This window comes from Lontra canadensis, unplaced genomic scaffold, assembly GCF_010015895.1.
Source record: "Lontra canadensis isolate GAN:19392208 unplaced genomic scaffold, GSC_riverotter_1.0 scaffold70, whole genome shotgun sequence".
NCBI lineage: Eukaryota > Metazoa > Chordata > Mammalia > Carnivora > Mustelidae > Lontra > Lontra canadensis.
Window position 1 is genome coordinate 286,636 of NW_022631064.1, and position 22,768 is coordinate 309,403.

The 22,768-nt window shown below is 42.0% G+C and overlaps 1 protein-coding gene across 2 annotated transcripts in view; it reads right to left on the reverse strand.

Annotated features, from left to right (window-relative positions):
- The window catches only part of FOCAD (focadhesin), a 297,139-nt gene that overhangs the window by 57,119 nt on the left and 217,252 nt on the right, over positions 1-22,768 (reverse strand). For both annotated transcript variants that reach the window (XM_032880503.1, XM_032880504.1), the window contains exons 22-27: positions 21,218-21,310; positions 14,133-14,221; positions 10,852-10,896; positions 5,985-6,093; positions 2,889-3,005; positions 107-345 (exon numbers count right to left, since the gene is read on the reverse strand). In XM_032880503.1, coding sequence (XP_032736394.1) covers positions 107-345; positions 2,889-3,005; positions 5,985-6,093; positions 10,852-10,896; positions 14,133-14,221; positions 21,218-21,310 — 692 coding nt within the window. The remainder of the gene's footprint in view (positions 1-106; positions 346-2,888; positions 3,006-5,984; positions 6,094-10,851; positions 10,897-14,132; positions 14,222-21,217; positions 21,311-22,768) is intronic.

Here is a 22,768-nt window from a genome sequence, read left to right on the forward strand (position 1 = left end):
TTTCAAAAAGTTGAGCCGCCACCAACACGCTCGCGAGCGCATGTGCCTGCGGTGCCGCCTGCCTCATCACAAAGACGAAAAGGAGGAGTATTTTCATCGACTGTACCTGAGTTTCTCCTCACACAAGCGAGAGAGAAACATCCCCAAAGCCAGGCCCATGTGGATCTGCACGGCTTGAGACTCATCAGCTCTCGGTTTCCCAGGTAACCTGGCAGTCAGCATGTTCAGGATTTCCTCAACCTTCTCTTTGCAAGAAATAATGAAAACTGGCACGAGGAGAGACAAAGCCGTGGCAGCAGCGGAGCGGGCGATCGCGCTAGCTGTGTTTTCACCAGAATAGGATTTCTAGGACATGCCAAAGGAAGAAAACAGGGGTTGGCCTTTTGTTTAAAACATGAAGGAAGCACACCTGTCACAGAGTGTCACAGAGGCACCGCACCACAAGATCCGAGGCTCTTAGAGCTGCCACTCTCCCCCCACACCGCCCCCCCGCCAATCAAAATTATCATTTAAAATCATCTGTATCTGTGTTTGTCTAGGTAGTAGGTTCCCTTTTCACCCTCCCTTACCGAAACAATTTGCTCCTAAACAGCTGATTAGTAATATCCTTTTACATTTGGAAAAAAAATAAATAAATGTCTTCTTTGAAAGGGTGTGAATTCCCTCACTATAAAGCCTGAAAAAAAGTCAGTGTTTGGAAAGACCACATGTGTTTACTAAAAAACAAAACAAAATGAAACAAAAAATCGAAGTGAAGTTACCCAAGCTTGGAGAAACCACCAAGCCATATTTATAAATGCCCAGAAAGCCAGTTTTCCGGGAGAGAGAGGAAGCGTGTGTGCGGTGGAGGTGGCGGTGGCGGGGTGGGGGTGGGGGTGGGGGGGTTAAAGTTTAGTACGAAGGAAGAAGTGTAAGTTTAGCACAGGGATCTATTGGCAGATCTCCCAAAATTTTTGGTGGGAACACTTCCCAGTAGATGGATTATTTCCTACAGGGGGTTAATTCCTTTTAATTAAAAAGGAAGTTGAAATCCTAAAAGCCTTTGGTTACAAAGCAATAACCAGCTATTCAAAACGAAATGGAGAGCTCTATATGCTCCTTCCTATATGTAATTATGGGAAAAGAAATGAATAACAGCCCCAATAAAATGGCAGGGCAGCTGAGTATGAACGGCTTCTACAAGAATTCTGTAAGAATCCCATGTACAGACATTATATACATTTATAAATATGTCTCAAGTGGGGAAGAAAGCCCGTTTATCACTCCGCATTATTATCCACTTCAAATTTTCAGACACGCCATAAAGGCCGTTCTGTCCCTTGCAATCAAAGCACATTAAAAAGTGTGTTTAATTCTGTACCCATTGCTCTCTAAGCTTCAGTACTTCAAGGACAAAAATCAAACATGTGCTAAGGTATTCTTTAAGTTAACATAGCATTATTGTAATGACAATACTATTCAAAATGACCCAGCTGCTCCAACACTGGAAGTCAAGAAAGTGGCTTTCGAATCAGTGCTTTGAAGAAGTAGAATAATGCAAAAATCACAATGGTAAGAGGCAACCCTGAGCTGGCTACTAGGGAGATTATTTTTATTGGTTTGCAAGAACTAAGCAGCATGATTAGAAATATCATAGAATATCCTGGCCTGGTGAATATCTGAACCAGAGAGCTATTGCAAAGACCTCCACATAAACGAGATTTCTGTCCGTCATTAAAGGAGTAAGAATACTTCCGACAGCAAGCAAAGGATCATAATGCAAAGATTTCTTTGAGGAAAATCCAAATTCCAACTTAATTCTATATTATCTACAAGTCATTTCTTTGTCCCCAAGTATAGTTAAAAATCCTAGTTCCAGACCCCAAGGCCCGGATGAATATGTAACAGGTCCTCCCAAAAGCAGGAGGACAGAGGCATGCAGAACGCTGTAGGGAGAAGAGAAGGGAATGGAGTTTTGGGCACAATTCGTGATCTTAGCAACAGTTCATGATCTGTGGTATATTTTTATTCAAATCGACTATAATCCTCTGCCACTCAGCTGATTGTCCCATGATCACTGTAATTCCTTAAGCAGTGGAGAGTGATAAGGCAGAACCAAAATAATTCTGGGCAGATACAGAAATAAAACATGCACTACAGCCAATGAAGGGGAAATAAAACCTAAACAAAAGAGGTGTGTTTTTAGTTTGTTTCAAATCTTAGGATATTAGCATGAAGAAAAAGAAGGACTAAGTGACAGGTGCAACAATATTCCTTGGTATGTTTAGAGTATTTCAAAAGTTATAGGAGGTGATCCTCGCAAATCTTTCATAAAGTTGGCAAGGCATTAATTTTTACCTTCATTGTACAGGTAAGGAAAATAAAATGATGGGTTAAGTATCAGGCCAACGGTCACAGAACCAATAAGGGGCAGAGCTGGGGCTACTATCAGTATAGATAATACTGTTCAATTGCCTCATTTTCCAAGTTAGGACACAAAGGTCCAAAGAGACTGACGTGAACTGCCTATGGCCACATATTCCAGAATTTTAAAAAACCAGGACTAGAAACTCAGGGCTCCCGGTCTTTAGCCAATATTTATTTCACGACAACTATAGCTCTTGCCTCTGATTACACAGGGGACTCATCTAGAGACCTTTCAAAACACTGATGGCGCCCAGGGTCCATCCCTAAGCAATTAAATCAGAGGAGAGGCCTGCAGGGCAGTACTTCTTTTTTCTATCTATACAGAGATTTCAAATACATACACGTTCCTCGGGTGATTCCAATGTAAAGCTAAGACTGAGAATGATCACACCATGGTATGGCTTTCGTATGGACAACTAATATGAGTAGCCTCGACCCTTCACTTTTCTGATCATTTTTAAAATTTTCTTTCTCAGACTTACGTAATAAAATGAGGAGAAAACTTGGCCTCTGGGTTGGTAATGGCTATCCACAATGACCAGGAGCGTATCAGACACCATGGAAACCCACTCCTTCATTGAAAGGAAATTGGGCTGAACCTGCAGAGGAAGGAAAATATGAAGTGAGGGGCGACCGGGTGGCTCAGTCGGTTAAGTGTCCAGACTCTGGATTCTGGCTCAGGTCATGATCTCAGGATCCTGGGATCTACCCCAGATCATCAGGCTCAGCACTCAGCAGAGTCTGCTTGAGGATTTTCTCCCCTCCCCCTCTGCTCCTTCCCTTGCTCACTTTCTCTCTCTTTCTCAAATAAATAAGTTAAAAAAAAAAAAAAACCAAAAAAGAAAAACATAAAATGATAATAGAAAAAAAGGAAAAGAAAACCTAAATATTATTTCTAGATCTAGGGCACAACCCCCTTCTGTATTAAAGAGTATAGTGCTATTATCAAAAAGTAACCTTCAGGGCACCTGGGTGGCTCAGTCAGTTAAGCATCTGCCTTCGGCTTGGGTCATGATCCCAGAGTCCTGGGATGGCGTCCCGCATTGGGCTCCCTGCTCAGTGGAGAGCCTGCTTCTCCCTCTCCCTCTGCATGCTGCTCTGCCTACTTGTGCTCTCTGTCAAATAAATAAAATCTTAAAAAAAAAAAAAAAGTAACCTTCAGCTGCCAGGATATTAGGAGGCAGATAGATATTTAACAAATACACATCCTCGGTTTGTGCCCCAACAGGAATAAGATTTACCTTTTATATAAGACAAGCACAGGTGAGAGGACGGGGATTAGAAAACAGACTGTGTCCAAGAGCTCTCCACAGCCCACCTGTGTTTAGTGAGGGTGACGTGGGGGTTAAAGGAGAGATGTGCAGAGAAAGAAACTCAAAATGCCTCATTTCTCTGACTTGCCATTTCACAAAGGAGGCAATAAAAAGCAGCCTACAAAATTCTCATCACCATCTTTAGCATTTCTGCTTACTACCACCACAGATTTATCATTCTGAATCATCACAACATTTGCCTAGCTAATTAGGTATGAAAGCACAAATGATCTTCAGTTGGGAAAAGAAAAGGGAAGAGAACGCAAAAAACCAAAACACCAACAAAAACCCAACTCATTAAAAAGAGACCTTGGTTTTAAAAATCACTCATGACCGTGGATGTCAAAAGCATCCATTAACTCACATGGTCACCCCCAGGTGGTGCAGACCACAAAGGTCAATGCCCTGTTAAGCAGCCTTGGAATTAATAGTTCAACTCAAGGAAGGCCTTCTTCCCAGGCTGTTTGGCTCTCAGTCACATGCAGATTGGAAGAAAGTTTGAAAGCCTCAACGTTCATCAAATAAGGAGTGAATTTGTACTGACAACCAGAGACAAGGCGATGAAGAACAAAAGCAGAGCTCCAGGCGGTGTGGCTTCTCCATGTTTTGTGTACTATGTGTTTTAGCACAGAACCAAAGAGTGGGGAAATAAAGAATAAGATTGCCTGGAACTCAAACTCAAAGCCAGACCCCTGGTTATCAGTGGGGCAAATTATCTGCTCGACTGCCCCAAATCAGGGATCCTGGAAAGGCACTTTTAACTTTTTAGGTCGTAGATTCTACTTAGCATGTTGTCTCTGCTAAAGTACTCTATGCGTCTTTCAAGGATAGAAAACATCTTTCTCAGCATTAAAGTAAGATTCTGCATTTAAAGTTAAATTTTTTTACGGTAACTACACTTTTATCCTTCATGCAATAATTGCCTGGTCTCTTTCCCTTCCGCACAGGTTATCTATGTTTGTAGCTTTTGCCACACAGCCTCTGTTCTCTGGTTTACTGGTAATGGCACCCTTTGGAGAATTCCCTCCTCCAGGACTTGAAGCTTGGTTAAATGCTCAATGAAGCTACCCATCCGACCTGCCCAAGGGGTGGGCACGAGACCCATGGGACCCTAAATCTTGAGTGACACAAGCACAGTACATGACCAGAGCGGATCCATCCCAGGGGCAGTGGTCCGTCCGCTGTGATGGTTCTCCTATCACTTCCTGTGCCTAATGCTCTTCCCCAAACCCAGTTTTAAGCTTTGCCTTCAATTCCATGGGCTTCCGGATGCCCTATTTTTCCGCTTTTTTAATTTAGATGAGAGTTGGTTCCTTTGCTTGCAAACAAAAAACTCCACCATGAAAAAAGAGTACAGATGGCCCAGAAGACATACTGAGGGAACAGAGACAGGCTGAATGACATTGAAAAAAGCCTGGTTCTTGCAGCAAGAAGTCATATGATGGTTACTATGACTGAGCACTTAGTATCCACCAGCCGTCAAGCTCTACAAATATTCATTCATTTGATCTTCAGAGCAATCATGTCTGTTGAGTACCTCTATCCCCACTTTACAGATGGGGGAACAGGCTTTGCAAGGGAAAGTTACTAAAAACAGACCACAGAGTTAGCAAGTGCAAGTACTGGGATTTAAATACAGGACTCTCCTACTCCAAAGCCTATGTTTTTTAACCACTTGGCTATATTGTCTCCAGATAATGATAGCTACTAGATAATGGGGCTTAAAAGAAAAATAAATCCATGCCTTTTTATTTTGACAGATATGAATTATCTGAAAAAGTACATTGGAAATGAACATTGGCCAGCTCGCCACATGTTTAATTAAGAAATAAATGCCTTGCAAAAATGAATAGGCACTTTGTCATTGACATCTACAATTAAAATGCAAAGTACAATTTTTTTCAGTCAGTAAACACTGCTTATTTATCATTTTTTGACAGCATTGTTCACTTTCAGTAAGCCTAGTTAACCTCCTAAGATTGGTTACCACTGATGTAATCAAAAAAAGACAACCCCTGTTGCATAAAATTGGTACCTTCAAATGGAAATGACCACTTAACTGTGATGGAGAAAGCAAAACAGAAAAGCAGCAAGGAAGAGTGTCTGAGGAGCCCCTCGAGCTCGCCCGCCGTGTAAAGACCCATGGAGCAGTCTAACCGTGCTGCCGCAGGCATGGGCTCTAACCTCATAAATTCAGGGCCAGGCTTAAAGAGGCTTCTCAGTTTTCAAACGGTGCCCAACTGGTTCAAATCACCCTTAACTCACCTCCGGGACCCCCTCCGAGTCTGAGGAAAGGCTGGCTTCGTGTTTGGATACGACCACAGCGAGGCTGCTTAAGGCTAACAGCGCGTTGCCCTTGACCACTGGGCTCTCCCTGTTCAAAAAGAAGAAAATTCCAAGAGAGGATTTGGGGGCATTAACAGGGAAAAGAGAAGGTGTTATTATTACACAGAAGGCAGATGAGGTCAAAACGCACTTCCATTCCCTCACAGAGCTGTAGCCCCACACGTCCACTTGTGCCCTGATGTTTTTGCCTTCTTCTGACACTGGTGCAGATTTCTTATTCTCCTCTACGGGTATGGTCATTCATTCAGCTTTTTTTTTTGGGGGGGGGCGGTGGGGGGACTACAAATCTAAGCTCACATATCTAAGTTCGTTCTTTCTAAAGTTTTTATTCCATCGTTGGATGCGGCATTTCATAAGTTGTGTCTTTCTTTTTCATCTTTGGCCAATGTAAATTTATTGATTTGCGTGGAAAAGGCGAGTGGAGACAGTTGTGTGAATGAGTACAGTAGAATGCAACTGGCCTCTGGCTTTTCCCAGGCACTGGTGTGTGGACAGCACCCTGCCATGCTGGTTACTATAATTATTATCATTATCCTCCCCTTCTTTCCTTCGAGATGCCAAAGCCAGCAACCTTAAAGGCAGTTTGTGATATAACCTAGAAACCCTAGATAAGATGCAAAAAAAATAAATAAAAAATAAATAAAATTCCTGTTTTTAAACTATCTGGATGGAGAGTTGCCCTCTCCTGTTATCCAAATAGTGGTTTTTCTATGAACAGCAACAAAATCTTTAATGTGACTTCTGGATTTAGTATCAAGAAAACTTTTCAACTATACTTACCACCTGAAAATGAACACTTAATATTTTTCCATTATTCCAACGTGATTCTATAGAAGAAAAATCTCCAGTGGGACACTGATGAGAGGCTCTTGGCTGGCCACCTCCGTCCGAGCACCCAAGCCCTCGGACGTTCCACTCTGTCCTGGTTGGGGGTTCCCATAACTACAGAGATTGTTTCCCAAAACCTGGATTTGAGACCTGAACATGAACCTGTGGGTACATGCTAGAATGACTCCCGCTCACCCCAGTGCAAGAACAGGACAGATGTGTGGGGTGAGGAGACTTCCAGCTCTGCTCCCCATGCAAGCTGAGGACCTCCAGTCCCAGGCCACAATCGTGACAGAACCTGTGAGTTAGGGGTATTCAAAGGTGAATATGCACATACACGTTCTTGCATTTTTGTTTCCATTGGGTAAGAACAGGATTCAGGACTCGCCATGATCAAGTTCCTCCATTTACCTATCCATGAAATCCCTCCCGCCTTCTCCCTCTCCGCCTTGGGGTGGTTACACTCAGTGAAGGCTTCCTTTGCGCACTTGCTCATTTTGTTCACTCTTGCTTCATTCATTCCTCCGCAAGGCCTGTCATAATTTGATAACACAACGATGTTTATATTGAGGGGTGGGGTGAGGAGAGAAACTAGGAGGAAGACCTGAAGGTTAAGCAGATGCCTTCAACCTAGGTTTTGCTAGACTTCTGCAGTGAGGATCACTGGGATATGGATAATAATAAAAATAAAAAAAAAAAACACCAGGAAACAGGACAAGGTCTGTGCACTCCAAGGCGCCCAAGCCATAACATCACTTAACAAAACCAAAATTAAATCTTCTATTTCTAATATGATCTCTTTCCTTTAGCTGAGAATATCCTGAAGCCTGTCCTGCTACAAAACAGCCATCGATCCCTAAAGTTATAGTGGAAAAAAAAAAAAAGAGAGAAAAAAAAAGTTTCAAATTCTGAGTGATCTCACAATTCGATCCCTGGTTTTTATTACCCTATAGAAAAACTCAGATGGTCACCAGAAACTGGGTGTCAAATCATTTAAAACAAGGATATTAGGGGTGCCTGGGTAGCTGAGGTCATGATCCCAGGGTCCTGGGATGGGGTCCCACATCTGGATCCCTGCTCAGTGGGGAGCCTGCTTCTCCCCCTGCCTGCCACTCCCTCTGCTTATGCTTGCTCTTTCCCTCCATCTCTCTCTCTCTCTTTCTCTGTGCCAAATAAATAAATAAATACTTAAAAAAAAAAAATCCAAGGATATGAGACAAGATGACATGAAAAGTCCTTCTGTAACCCTTAAATTCCAGAAAAACATTTAGCTTCCGTTTCAAAACAAAGCCCTGAAATGATTTTGTTTCAGAAGTTCCACTGGTCTTGACATCCCCAACATGCATTGTTCTTGTAAAATGGAAAAAAAAATGTATTTAAAGCCACTAGGGATTAGACCTTTGCTTGAAGACTAAATGCATATTTGGACATTAATCTTTGAATAGAAAAAAAGTATATTTCTATTCAAAGATTAATGTCCAAGTATATCACAGTCCATGCGGTGAATGCTCAGGCCAAGTTACACACTTCACAAAGGTGCTGTGACCAGCTCTTGGTCAACTTGGCCTTCCCTGCATGCCCAGCACCGTGACTTATGAAGGGGAGACACTCGATACATATTTAGTGAAACAAATTCACGGAGGAGCCGGCCAGGTGAAAATCTACAACTGGGTTCAGCAAAAACTCATCAGCTTGTGGATCAAATAACTATCCCCTACCGGTCGGGCAGTGGTAACTAATTTGCATAATAACATGTCAGCATCAGTACAGTATTTATCTAGGCAACACCACTAGCATTTTAATTAAACTGTCCTTTGTAACAAACTGATGCCATTAACCTAATTAAAAAGCACAGGGAAGGATGAGCTACAAGGATGCTTTCTTAGGGACGAAGTATTACATTATATATTAGTAAAGTGATCCCGTCCTTTGGGGATTTTCATCTTTGGGTTCAGATCTATTTCGTTAATAACGATGAAAATAAACTTACATCAATCATTGGGGTTTATCTGTGTTCTGATTCTCCCTTAGCCCTATCCTTGATGCTTTAAAACTGCTCTTAAATGAGCAAATCAGTCTAATCCTGTGACTGCATTTAACTTACAGCTCAGAACAAAGTGAGTCTTACAATGGTCCAAACCAGCCTGTGGCAGCCTTGATCCAAGAAAGGGAAGGCTAAGCTGGCAGCAGGTGGTGGTTTGGTCCTCCCCTGGTTGGAGGAAGCCAGTGGGAAAAAGTAAAGAGAGGGTAGCAGAGTAATTTTTTTCCTCCTGCACTATCATTAATCTCTCAGCCTCCGAACCTCGCTTGCTGTCATACCTACTATTGCCAGCATTGCTTTAATAAGATAAGGTCTATAAAATACTTTGAAATTTTTGATGAAAAGGTTTAGCACCATGAGAACATGAATTATTTTTATTCCCTACCACTGAGAATGTGAACACACTCTTCCTAGGTATTAGTCATGAAACGATGCTTTGCAAATCTGAAGATTAAAATCTTGTTGAAATAAAATTTTAGAATGGAAAATGCAAAAGCTACTAGAGAGGCAAAATTATAGTCTAACAGAAAGCTGCTAGATTCTTCAGCATTTACGGGTTTTGCTGCAAATGTCAGAGCACTCTTTTTAACAGGATGTAAGTAGGCTACATAATGGAACAAACTACTAAAGGTAAAGGTCAAAGACAGCCCCCGACCCAGCACCCCCTCCCTTCCATATGCAGCTGAGGGCTCCCCCACTGTGTCCGCAATTCACCAAACTGGATAAGCGACACAAATGAGTCCCTAGCAAAGCCCCTCTGTACTTTAGTTTTCACTTTGTCAACAGATATGTCAACAGATATTTCCCAGTGCCTCCCACAGAACTGAGTGCAAGGGAGGATTACCACTTCTATCTCCCTTTATTCAGAAGACATGAGGCCGAAGAGTGATCATGTACTGCGATCAGACTTCACCATTACATGCCTGCCTAAGAAATTACTCGTAGAAAGCGAACTCTCAGGTAGATCATGTTCTTTGTTTTTGTTTTTACCCTAGAGGAAAACCTATTTAGCCACGGAAGGCTCTGGGACACGATAGGGACAAACTACACCACAATTAAATATGTCTAGATAATGCGGACACATGAAATCCTCCAGGTCAAAGGTCAATCCACATCATTTGGTGGATAAGAATAAAGGAAGTCCTACAGAAAGGGCAGCAGCTAAAGGTGACAGTGGAAGGGAGAAGCGGCGGTAACTGACATGTAACTTACTGCCAGAAACAATTACTCAGCTTGTTAGCAAAGGAACCTGAAGAGATTGTTCCAGCAAGTTCATTAGGGTGTAATTTTCTGTTGAGAGTTGGCTTAAGATAAATAAAAAGCCTCAAGGTGGTAATACTTGTTATTTTTGTTAAAACAACCGTAAGGTTATGATTGAAACTGCCATTTTCATGGGTCTTCATGCTCGTTTTAGGTATTTAAAAATTCAATTTTTAGATACCCTGGACCCAGTAACACAAAAGGAATGAAAGGAAGTAGTACTCTGATTTATTTCCTGGCTCACAGTTGAGATTTAATAACCTATTTGCAGAACTCACATAATTCACATTAGCAAGAATTTCTCCTTCCCTCAGTAGCCCCCACCCCCACCCCAAACCAAGTGAGAATCCTTTAAATCTAAGTCAAAGCACGGGGCACTCTGTTAGGTGTACAACAAGGGCACGACCTCAGGGACTCTTGATGTCAAAGTCATGTTTGTACTGATTCCTCCGTATTCTCATAAAAAAGACATGAACTTAAGAATTAACACAAGAAAGGATAACAACTGATTTATAAAAAAAAAAAAGAAAAGAAAAAAATCCTTTAAAATCCTTAAAGTTAGGACATACCCTAAAGGGAGAAATGGTATGCACCTGCCAGGGGGGGAAAAAAAAATGTTTAAACAAAATTTTTGATAAGAAAATAAACGAATCTTACTTGACCGCTGCCTTGGTGATCTCCTCCGTCAACATGTCTCGGACCCTGCAATAAAGATTGAAAATAGGTGCAGGAGTTTATGTTGGAGTAAGAACCCAATCTTTTTGCTTACCTCTGGCAATAACTCCAAATCCTAAAACGACATATCTGGAACTTCAGTGTAAGGTGAAAAAACTGCAATGGAGGCTTTCCTTCAAGGACTTTCCCCCAGCCTGTTTCTTAGGTCCCTTACTGGAGGCAGGAAAGAAGGTGACTGTAACCAAGGAGCGACATGTAGGCAGCGTCACCATGGTGTCACCTCTTAAACTGAGCGGTGGCTATACAGGTGTCCCTTATGTTTTAGTCTGCTATGGGCTGAAAGTTTGTGATCCCCCCAAATTTGTATGTTAAAATCTCCACACCCCATGTAGAGTGTTTGGAAGTGAGACCTTGAGGAGGTCGTGAGGGTAGGGAGCTCATGAGGGGATGAGCGCCCTTGTTAAGAAGAAACACAATGGTTTCTCTCTCTCCTGCGAAGATACAGGGAGAAGGCAGCCACTCGCAAACCAGGAAGCAGGCCCTCCCCAGCACAAATCTCCCAGTACCTCAATCTGCATTTTCCAGCCTCCAGACCCATGAGAAATTTCTGTTATTTAAGCCATCCATCTAGTCTATGGTATAGCAGTCTAAACTAAGTCTAAACTAAGATATTCTCTCGTTTTTGGCAGAAGAGCTCACTAAAATAGCAATTTACTATGTCCAAATTGTAGCTAATGGAATCATCACTACAGAAAATAAAATTAAAATGGTTCTAAAATCACTCTGGAGCCGAAAAAAAATAACTACACATGTGGATTGGAAGGTAGTGTACTCAATTCAAATATCACAAGACAAAATCTCTTTTCACCATAAAAGCCTTGAGATCAAGAACAACCATGGACTGCCGTATTTACATTTTGAAGAAGCAATTGTAAGTATTTTCACTATACACCTTAAGTTTCTTAAGTTCAAACTTTTTACAAATATAAAATTTTGCAAATGTTATAGCTGCATTATTTTCACTGGAAATATTTTAAAAATCTTAGCTATCTGCAGTCTGAGAATGAGTTGATCTTCACAGCCAAGTTTTTCAAACAGCTGCAAACACTGTTCCTACAGACTATAAACCTGCATTCTATAAAGCTATTTGACAATAAATTTCTCTAAAATATATTGTCCCAGGGAGCACCTGGGTAATTCAGTCAGTTAAGTGGCTGGCTTCAGCTCAGGTCATGATCTCAGGTTCCTGGGATCAAGCCCCATGTCCGGGTCATTGCTCAGCAGGGAGTCTGCTTCTCCTTTTCCCTCTACGTATCTCTATTTCTCTCTCAAATAAACAAATATTTTTATAAAATAAAATAAAATTAAAATATTTTGTCCTATCTCAGTCTTCCTGAATGGAGTATGCTGCATTCAGTGTGGGGTTTTTTTACTGGTCAATGGGGAATTTTTACAAATGATGACCTGCCTATAGTTCTATGCTAGGCCAAACCTTCTACTTATGGGCTGGTGCCCACCTCTTACTGTCTGCTCTGTCTGCTGCACCAACTGTTCTCTACTTGTATAACTCTCCTTAGCAGGTGAACATACTATAATACCTACCATCTTCAAGGAAGAAAACACTCTTCAGTGACTGCCCCAGATTGCTGCTTCTCATACATTAGAATTTATTTAAGATAGTTCATCTCCTTCCACTCTTTCTAGACCCTTCTATAATCTGGCTTTTGTCCCCACAGCTCCACTAAAACAGCTCCTATAATGGCCGCCAAAGACTTTCAAGAGACCAAGTCTTTCCCAGTTCTCAGTCTCTACCTTTTGCTGCCTCACAGCAACCCTGGACACAACCGGTTTCTCCTTTCTTGAAACACTTTCTTTCCTTGGTTTCAGATTCCATACTCTCTTGGTTTTCTTCCCACATCACTGACCCACTACTTTACCTTCATCTGCCCCATATCTAAATGTTGAACCGTGCTGGAGCTCTGTCCTCTGACCGTTTCTCTATCTTTACTTATGCCTTAGACAATCTCATCCAGCATCATGGTTTTAAATGCAGCTGATATGTTGATAATACCCAAATTTATATTTTTAGCCCTGATCTCATCCCCAAACTCTAGACTCACATGGGCAATGACCTACCTGATATCTCCAAAATGGAGGTCTAACTAGCAAGACCCAAATCTGATTCCTACCCCACAGAGACCTGCTTTTCTACTGTCTTCCCCATCTTAGTGAATGGGAATTTCATACTTTTAGTTATTCACAGTCAAAATCTCGGAGTTATCCTGGACGCCCATCTTTCTGTCACTTTCTTCATTCCATCTCTCTCTATGTATTTTGGAGATACACGACCAATACACGACCCCCACCAAATGATCATTTTAGAAGATGAACCTCAAACTATATGTAAAAGAGAATCACAAAGAGGAAGCGAAATCCAAATTCTTAACCTCTAATCTTGAATTCGATGTCCTAATGTTTTAAACTGTGTTGCCATTTTGAAAGTTCATCTAGAAAATGTAACTTAGAATAGAATTGCTTAAACAGACACACATGCACATACAGTTTCTGCTTTTCTACAAATGCCAATTATCAACCAAAACCTAAACTTCAGTAAGCTTTGAATAGGTTTTTAGATTCAAGAAACCTGGCCGCTGCAGGTAAAGCAATTTAGATTCTAGGCACTTTACCTAGATTTAGGTTGCTGCCACATTAATCTGACAAGGTATTCTTCCTAACCCATGTAACAATTTAAATTGCTTTTAACGTGCCAGCACTTACACATTTCTAGCTAATATAGTGGGAATTCACTTGGGGATGTCTGCCAAAGAAATTAAAACCCTGACACCTTAAAGTTGCTCCTAATAATGAAAATGTCTTGGGGAAAGTGGGGGCAGCGTGGGAGTGGAAGAGTATTCCTTGATGACATGGGAGATGTTAGGAAGGCAATGAATTGAGTGGGAAAACAGAATTTTTCCTCTGAAAGCATATGAGATAATCAGTTACAGGGAATAAAAATAAAGGGAAAAGCAACCCATTTTCATGCTGCTTTAGAAAACCATTTTAAAAATAATTAAAACCTATAAATAAAGCTCTACTTGTTAGAGCTAGAAAATCCACCTAGCAGATCTTTAGTCTCGTCAGCTTCCGGCGTGTATGTAAGTTAAAATCCCCCGCACAAGCTTTTAAAAGTGCCCCCCGCCACCCCGCCCCGCATCGGTTGTTTCCCATGAGGAACGATGAGCAGCAGAAAGCCATCCCCTTACCAGAGCCATGCGGTGCCTTTTTTGTACTGCACCTCCTCGGGTCCTTCCTTCCCATGTTTCAGCTGCAAGTCCAACTCTCCTGTCCTGCCCTGCAAGACACACAGCATAGATCAGCGTGCAAACTCTACGGCGGAAATGACCTTAACAGTTCTTGGTGAACACTGATAACTGATGTAGCAGCCTTTCCCCACTGGCCTCCAGTGTTCCTAATAAAATGTTAGATTATTAAAAAAGAACGTGGGAGGAAAGGTAAGTACATCACCACGCAGGTATTTCAACACTCATCAGAGAAGTTTATCCTGGAGCGGCTGTAGATTTGGGGAGTTGAGTGCACAGCCCTTCATTTTGGGATAGCTCATTAAAAGCAGATTTGAGGGGCGCCTGGGTGGCTCAGTGGGTTGAGCAACTGCCTTCGGCTCAGGTCATGATCTCAGGGTCCTGGTATTGAGCCCCGCATCTGGCTCTCTGCTCAGCGGGGAGCCTGCTTCCCTCTCTCTCTCTCTACCTGCCTCTCTGCCTACTTGTGCTCTCTCCCTGTCAAATAAATAAATAAAATCTTAAAAAAAAAAAAAAAGAATTAAAAAAAAAGATTTGAATTCCATAGGTCCCATTAAAAACAAATAAACAAACAAAAAACCTTTATCATAATGATCTGCCTCTGTCAGCAGCTGATAATTTTAACAGACACTAAACCAAGATTGGGGTCTGGGCACCAGTACTGTTAACAGAATGGGAGAAAATGAGGATACTCATATAACACTTAAGATTCGGGTCATAGATAACCAAAGTTATTCTCATACATCGGCACATGACATTTTTATTTCACGAATTTATTAAAGTGATACCACACTTTTCAACTACTATACACAATAAAACTACAGCTACTATCACCCCTTTAAGACCAAGAGCTTCAGATATTTCTTTTCCGCTCTATTTTTTTACCCTCAGGATTATTTTGATCAGCTCCTTTGCCCTCTAGTCTAGCAGAAATTACATTATTTAAATGTACTTAAAATACTGGTTTGGGGGTGCCTGGGTGTCTCGGTTAAGTGTCCGACTGTTGACTTCAGCTCAGGTCATGATCTCAGAATCCTGGGATCAAACCCCGCATTGGGCTCCCCGCTCAGTGGGGAGTCTGCTTCTCCCTCTTGCTCTGCCCCCCCAACCCACTCGTTTGCTCTCTCTCTCGAATGGATAAATAAAATCATGAAAGAAAGAGGCAGTGAGGGAGGGAGGAAGGAAAGAAGGAAGAAAAATAATGAGTGCTATATTGGATGAGAACTCACCGTGTACTGTGTTACTGAGTACTTTCACAAGTGGTTGTGCAGCTTATATTCTCACTAACAGTGAAAATAAAAGTTCTAGCTACTCCACTTTCTCACCAACATTTGGAGTTGCCAGGCTATGAATTTTAACTGTTCTGGCAAGTGCGAAACAGTGTTTATTATGGTTTGAATTTTCATTTCACTGTTTATCGATGAGATTGAAAATCTTTTCAAATGTTTATTGACTTTTAGATTTTCTACTGTGTCCATTTTTTTCTCTTTTTTAAATATTTATTTATTTGAGAGAGAGAGAGAGAGAGAGAGAGAGACAGCACACGTGCCAAGAGGAGGAGCAGAGGGAGAGGAAGAAAGAAATGCAGACTCTGCGCTGAGCACATATCCTGACACAGGGCTCTATCCCATGACCCTGAGATCTCAACCTGAGTTGAAATGAGTCTGACACTCAACCCACTGTGCCACCCAGGTGCCCCCGTTGTGTCCATTTTTCTATTGGTTGTCTTTCTCTTACTGGTTTTAGAGTTCTAAGGTATGGGGGTGCCTGGCTGGCTCAGTCAGTAGAGCATGCGCTCTCTACCTCAGGGTTGGAGTTCAAGCCCCATGCTGAGTGTGGAGCTTACTTAAAAAATAATAATAAAATAAAGTGAAAAGTAAAGTCCCAATGTATGTTCCACAGAAGAACAGTGTATCTCCATATAAACTGTAGAGAGGGAAGCAATACAGCTTGCAGGGGGAAGAATGCGAGCTCTGGAATTAGAATGTCTTGATCTCAGGCCATTTCCACTTACTTGCTGTGTAAATTCAGCCAAGTGACTTCGTCTCTCTACACTTCAATTGCCTCATTTGTAAAATGTAGCTAACAGCTATCTCATGCCATGAGAGAACCACACGAAATCATGTGGGAAAATATCTATTCAGTATGGTGGCTGCTAACACATGGCTACCAGGTCTACTGGTAACAACACCAACAAAAATCCCACCTCCCCTTATTATCTTCCTAGGAAACGATCTCTCATGAATATATATAAACTCTCAGTTACCACCAGCCTGTGAGCCCACTGAAGGCAAAGACCGTCGATCCGTCTAAGGGGTTCTTGTACTTTAGCACAACTTCCAGCCCTCAGTGCCCTGGGGCCGACCAGCTCAGACACTCGAGATCTGATGGGCATCCCATTCACACCCTTCATCATTTCCATTTACTCTACTCATCTCCGTCCCCATCTCTGTGTTTTCAAAGACAGAATCCTGGCCCTTTCATTCTCCCCTCTGTCTCCCGGAGCAAGTATCAGAGGTGAACAAATAGGAAAAATATTAATATCAATACTTATTAATACTGATACTGACCTCCCAGAGGGAGGGTTATTGTAACTAGAAAATAGTATTTTGTGCCTATCCCTGTTACTTACACTTCTTAAATTAGCTCCTTTGCTCCTAGGAACACTTATTTGCCTAATGTTTTTCCAAAAAGGATACGCAGGAGGAAGTGAAAACGTTCAAAATCTGCTTAGAAATAAACCAAAAAAACACAAGAGCTCAGTATATGTGCAGCCTATTGAGAAGGCCTACGTTTCTACTCTCTTGTAGAGCCATAACCCAGTATAACCATCGACATAACTAAGTATATTTCTTATTGCTTCTTCCAAAGTCTCTTGCTCCTCTCAATCCTCCCTTCTGGAACAGCTCTCTCCCCCTTTCCACCCAGTCTGTGTGACGCTGTGTATTCAGACCCACTTTGCCCCTGGAGTCTCTGGGTGTTGGTCATGGCGGCCCCCATCTCTGTCACTTCGGCTTCTGGGGTTAACGGTGCAGACGTTAAGAATGAACAACTCCTACCAGGGGTCAGAGAGAAATATACCGGGGGTCACATTTCCTGACCCTGGTTTTGATTTCAAATTATTTGATAGCCAACTGACCCACTCAGGAAGCAAATGTCTGCAGTCAACCTGATCTCTAAGTCCTCTCTCCAGGTTGAGGTCATATGCACGAGAGCCCTTTCCGCAAAGGCTGGAGACGTTAACCAGCTCAGCATCCCACACGGGCACCAAGGCAAAGATGGCTGGAGAGGCCTCCTTATCAAAATAGCCTCTGAACTGTCAATCAAATGTATCTATTGCATTTTCAATTTTAATGGGAAGAAAGCCAAAGACCTCCCCATGTCAACCACATTGATATGCTTAAAATTCAAATTCCAATGTTCTTGTGGGCAAATCAGGTAAGGCTGGAAGCAGATGTCCAACCTAAACCCACTGGTGCTGCTCAGATCTCAGATTTACTCACATCATAATCAACCTCCAGGAAATAATATGAAGTGTATCTTTCAACATGTCTCCTAGGCTTAACTGAATAAAACATGCCTCCTCTAAACGATCCTCTGGTTCAATGCTACAAAATATGTCTAGCACCATATGGAAGTGACTGTAACTCTTGTCTAGAAGAAGGGTCCTCCAGGACAGAAATTCTGGATATAGACAAGGAGTCTGGCAGTTGCTCTAATTCTCCTAAGATACCATAAATTCAATTTAAGTGTCTGGGCTCATTTTAAAAAAAACTCAAAACAATTAAAATGCATCAGTGTGCTTTCAAATAATAGTGATTCCCTAAAAGCTTTCCTGTACTTTTAAATGATAGCAAAAATCTTAAGAGTCTACAATTGGAGTTTCATTTCTATTGTCACCAATTCTCAGCGAAACTGAGAGATCCAAAGTAAAAAGCGTTTTAAATTATAAATAAGCAAAGAGGCACACTAGCACCTGTAACAGCAGAAAGGTAGAATAATTGACCTGCATTACTAAAAATACTCAGCTGGCTTTTCGTAAATAGATCCATCCTTTAAAAAAGTAAACCAATTTGCATGATTTGTTGTTACGACTAATGACAGTGTCAGGGAAAGCGCATGCTGCAGTGGAAAAGGCTGAAGCTCTGGGGACAGACAAATCCAGGGGAAGTTCCAGCTCCTTTCCCTAGAGCCCGACAGTTGTGACTGTTGGGTTTTGCACCGTTGTTTTACTTTCCTAGCTAACTCTGCTTTTTCGTCTGGAATCCCATTATATGTGGGGTTAACATCTCAATTCAAAGGGTTACTGTAAAGATTCATTGAAATGAATTGGGCACACACTAGTTGTTCAATAAACAGTAGCTCTTATTATAAAAATTAACTGTGGAGGTGGGTTTTTTTTTTTAAATCAATGGCAAGTCATCTGCATGAGTTATACCTCCATCCTGTTCGATTTAGCCTTCCTTATGCTAAGAGCTAAATAAAATCCTCAGTTCATGCTGCAGCAGGAGTTATTCTAAAGCCTCAAAGATGTTGCAGTAAAATTGCTGGTGGCCGTGTCAGTCTCCCGCACTGGGCCGGAAGCGCCCAGAGAGGAAGGAGTGTTTCAGTCTCCTTCGTATCCCACACACCTGGCACAGACCTGGCCAGTGAAAGGGGGTCTATATGTGTTTGCTGAAGGAAAGCCCTGGAAAATCACATCGAGGCAAACAGATGTGAGAAAAAGAGCATACTCTGATTCTCGATCTCCCTCTTCTTGAATTAAAAACCGTAACTGGTTACAGGTATGTTTGTTTAATACACATTCCTTCACTCATGGACCTGCTCAAAACCGAGTGCCCAGATGCCACCTGGAGCAGAAATGTGTGAAAGCTAAGCCAAAGGGAATGAGGGTTCTAAAAGGACATCCTCAAAATGTGAATTCCAGTGCAGTTTGGGGAACCATCTAAAATGCTAGTGTGGTTGACAGACTATGTTAAAATGACCTTGGATAGCTTGGTAAACACGGGATTTCCTGGTCCCCGACTCAGTTCTAACGAGCCAGAAACTCTGAAGATGCAACATGGCTTAAAAACCCTAGACTCAATAAAATACTCTGCAGCAACGTTTCAAGACGAGAACACCAATGCTAAGAGGCCCAGTCATTTCTCCCAACTGCACCGCCCCCCATCTTTTAGGACAGCTATTACCTTTAACCCTAATACCACACTTCCTGAGACTCCATGAAAATCTTATTCTGGGCTATAAATTACTTAAGTACCATCAGATTTTTTCTATCATCCTTAAAAATGAATTTTATGCTTCGAACAAAGGTTGGTTAGTCATTTCCTCATATTGTTAACTGTTTGTATATTTCCACACCGATCGCAAATTTTCTAATTTCAAAATCCACAAACCACAACTTTCAGTATTATTGGTTTAAATGAAGTTAAATGGAGTATAATTCATTTATTTAGGGAGTACCTACTATGTTTTAGACACTATGCCACGTTCTAGAGGGACAACAGGGAAGAAAACACAGCTCTTGACTTTAAGGAGCAGAGACAGCCAAAGGGCCTCAGAGAAATATCTAAGGTAATAAAAACTTCAAAACGGGGAGCATGGGGGATGCTCGACCAGCTCGGTCAGCAGAGGGCATGACTCCCGATCTCGGGGTTGGGGATTCCAGCCCCACATTGGGTGTAAAAGATTACTAAATAAATAAATAGATAGATAAATGAATATACCATTAAAAAAAAGGGAATGGGGAAGGAGGTATTCTAAGAAAGCACAACAGAGGGGCATATGATTCAGTTTCGGGGGGTGGGCCCCACAGGTAAGTGCCTTCCCAGATAAAATTAAAAAACCAAAAAAAAAAAAAAATTAAAAACCAGCAGGAATTAGGTGGGTGAAGACAAATGGCAGCACCTAGAGCAGAAGGAAAGGTGTGTAAAAGTCAAGAGATTAGGGAAGACGTGCTGAGTTTGGACAACAAAGAGTTTTAGCCAAGACTGAAACACACAATTCCTGAGAAGGATTAAGAGATAATGGGTGCATGGGTGGCTCAGTGGGTTTAGCTGCTGCCTTCGGCTCAGGTCATGATCTCAGGGTCCTGGGATCGAGTCCCGCATCGGGCTCTCTGCTTGGCAGGGAACCTGCTTCCCTCTCTCTCTCTTTCTGCCTGCTTCTCTGCCTGCCTGTGGTCTCTGTCAAATAAATAAATAAAATCTAAAAAAAAAAAAAAAAACTTTATAAGAGATAATAAGGCTGGAGCTGTAAACAAGGACAGCCTGGGAGGTACACAGGCAGACAGGAAGCTCAGTCTGGGATGTGTGTACGTCAAGGTACTGTGGGACGGCCACAGAGGACACCTGGGACGTCTAGGAGGTCTCAGAAAGCAGCGGGGTGTAGAAGAGGAGCACCTAAGAGGGGGCTCTGGACCGGCCACAGATGGAGAACATCAAGGTTGAAAATATAAGTGCAGTTATATGTGTAACTCACATTCTTTGTGAGCAAAGTAAGCACTGCATCTTTAAAAATATTTTATTTAGTTATTTGTCAGAGAGAGGGGAGAGAGTGCACAAGTAGGGGGAGCAGCAGGCAGAGGGAGAAGCAGGTTCCCCGCTGAGCAAGGAGCCCCATGCGGGACTCAATCCCAAGACCCTGGTATCACGACCTGAGCCGAAGGCATACGCTTAACCAACTGGGCCACCCAGGAGTCCCAAGCTCTGCATTTTTGACAGTGCTATTTTCCTAAGGGCTTTTTTTTTTTTTAATATTTTATTTATTTATTTGACAGACAGAGACCACAGGTAGGCAGAGAGGCAGGCAGAGAGAGAGGAGGAAGCAGGCTCCCTGCTGAGCAGAGAGCCCAACGTGGGGCTCGATCCCAGGACCCTGGGACCATGACCTGAGCCAAAGGCAGAAGCTTTAACCCACTGAGCCACCCAGGAGCCCCAAGCGCTTTTATATTAAATCCATATGCACAGTAAAATTTGAGATCCGAAGGGGACACTTCCCTACAGCACCCAATCCTATGGTTTCATTACCTGTAATATGGCATGATAAGCTCGACTCATAAACGCAAGCCAGGCCTGGGGCAGAAAGATCGCCCGGTGCCACTCGGAAAGCTGGATCTGAACCTGCGGGGAAAACAGACCACAACGTTAAGTCAGACAATGTGGCATTAAAACAGAATAAAACTCCTTCCTTCCCTTCATTTTAAATGATTCAGATTCTAAAACAAACCAAATCAGTCTAGGATCTGAACCACAAATAAGATCTTTCAGCTATTTTCAAAGGCGAAGGGTTTAGAGTCGCGTCAAGACAAAATAAGCCTGGAATTTTCTAAATTAAAGCCAATAGAATTCTACAGTAATCACAAGTTACGATGTATGTGTAAGACAAATGTGTCCCTGAAAATGAGGGGGCAACTCTGTGTAACCTCTTGCCAATGTCAGGAAACTAAGTATTGTCTAGCAAATGCCCCTGGTCATTTTAAATAAGTATCGCTCGCATCCTGGATTTCCACAATGACAATTTCTGAAGTAATAAACTTCAACTGCCAACAGAACTATCACGTTGTGTAGAAACCATGAGGGCCAGAGATGCAAATGAGTCCTTCACCAAGCAATCATGCACACCACTAGATAAAGCCCTTTAATCAGTGTGGGTAAACAAGAGAAAAATGATATATGCCAATGCCGAAGCCCTGTTTCTGAAGAGAGGCCCAGACAAAACATCTGGTTTTCATAGTCATTTCTGTTTCTACCTATTAGTAGGAGGCTATCTTGCAACAAATCTTCCCAAGGTCTGCTTCTGTTAAAGAAAGATCACTCAAGAAAAACAGTTACAGCACATCACATTTCACATTTCCTGTAACCCATCTCATCTAAACCCAAACAACCAAAACTGTAGTCTGGGTCCTTTGCACACAAAAACAACAACAAACAGCCAAAAAGACAAATTTCTATACAATGACCCCAGAATTATGATAACTAGAGTGTGCAAGGAGATCTTACTGCATTGTGGGAATTAATTTTCTCAAGGGCTTTGTGAGAGGGAAGAGAACAGCCGCTCTGAATACAGCTGCTTCCTAGGGCCTCTGGAATTTTCTGGAACCCTGGTCCTCACGCAGGCCTGCTATTCATAAGGTACTGTGAAAGGTTATGAGGATTATAGGTGTGTGTCTGGAGAGAGCTTTCTAATGGGTGAGTCAGAAAAGAGCACAAACAGATTATCCATCAAAATTAGGAGGAACCTATGGGAATGAAAAGAACAAAGAAAATTATTCTGTCTGCTACCTATCACTTCTCATCTTAGCACTGCTTTTCTTAAAAAAAAAAAAAAAAAATTGATACTGAGTCTGAAAAAGATACCTGCACCATGAAATGAACTTTAAAGAAATTCTAAGGATGGGTTTCTTCTTTTTCTGATTAAGTACTCACTGTATGGAGTAGGGTAGAGGGAGATTGTCAACAGGTCAACAAAAATCCTTGAAGAAACAGGCCCACCGATTCCTGCTTCCTATCTCATTATCCGGGAAACAGTTGCCTACAGAGGCCCCATTTCCAGCTGGAGAGGCATTAATTGGTCCTTAG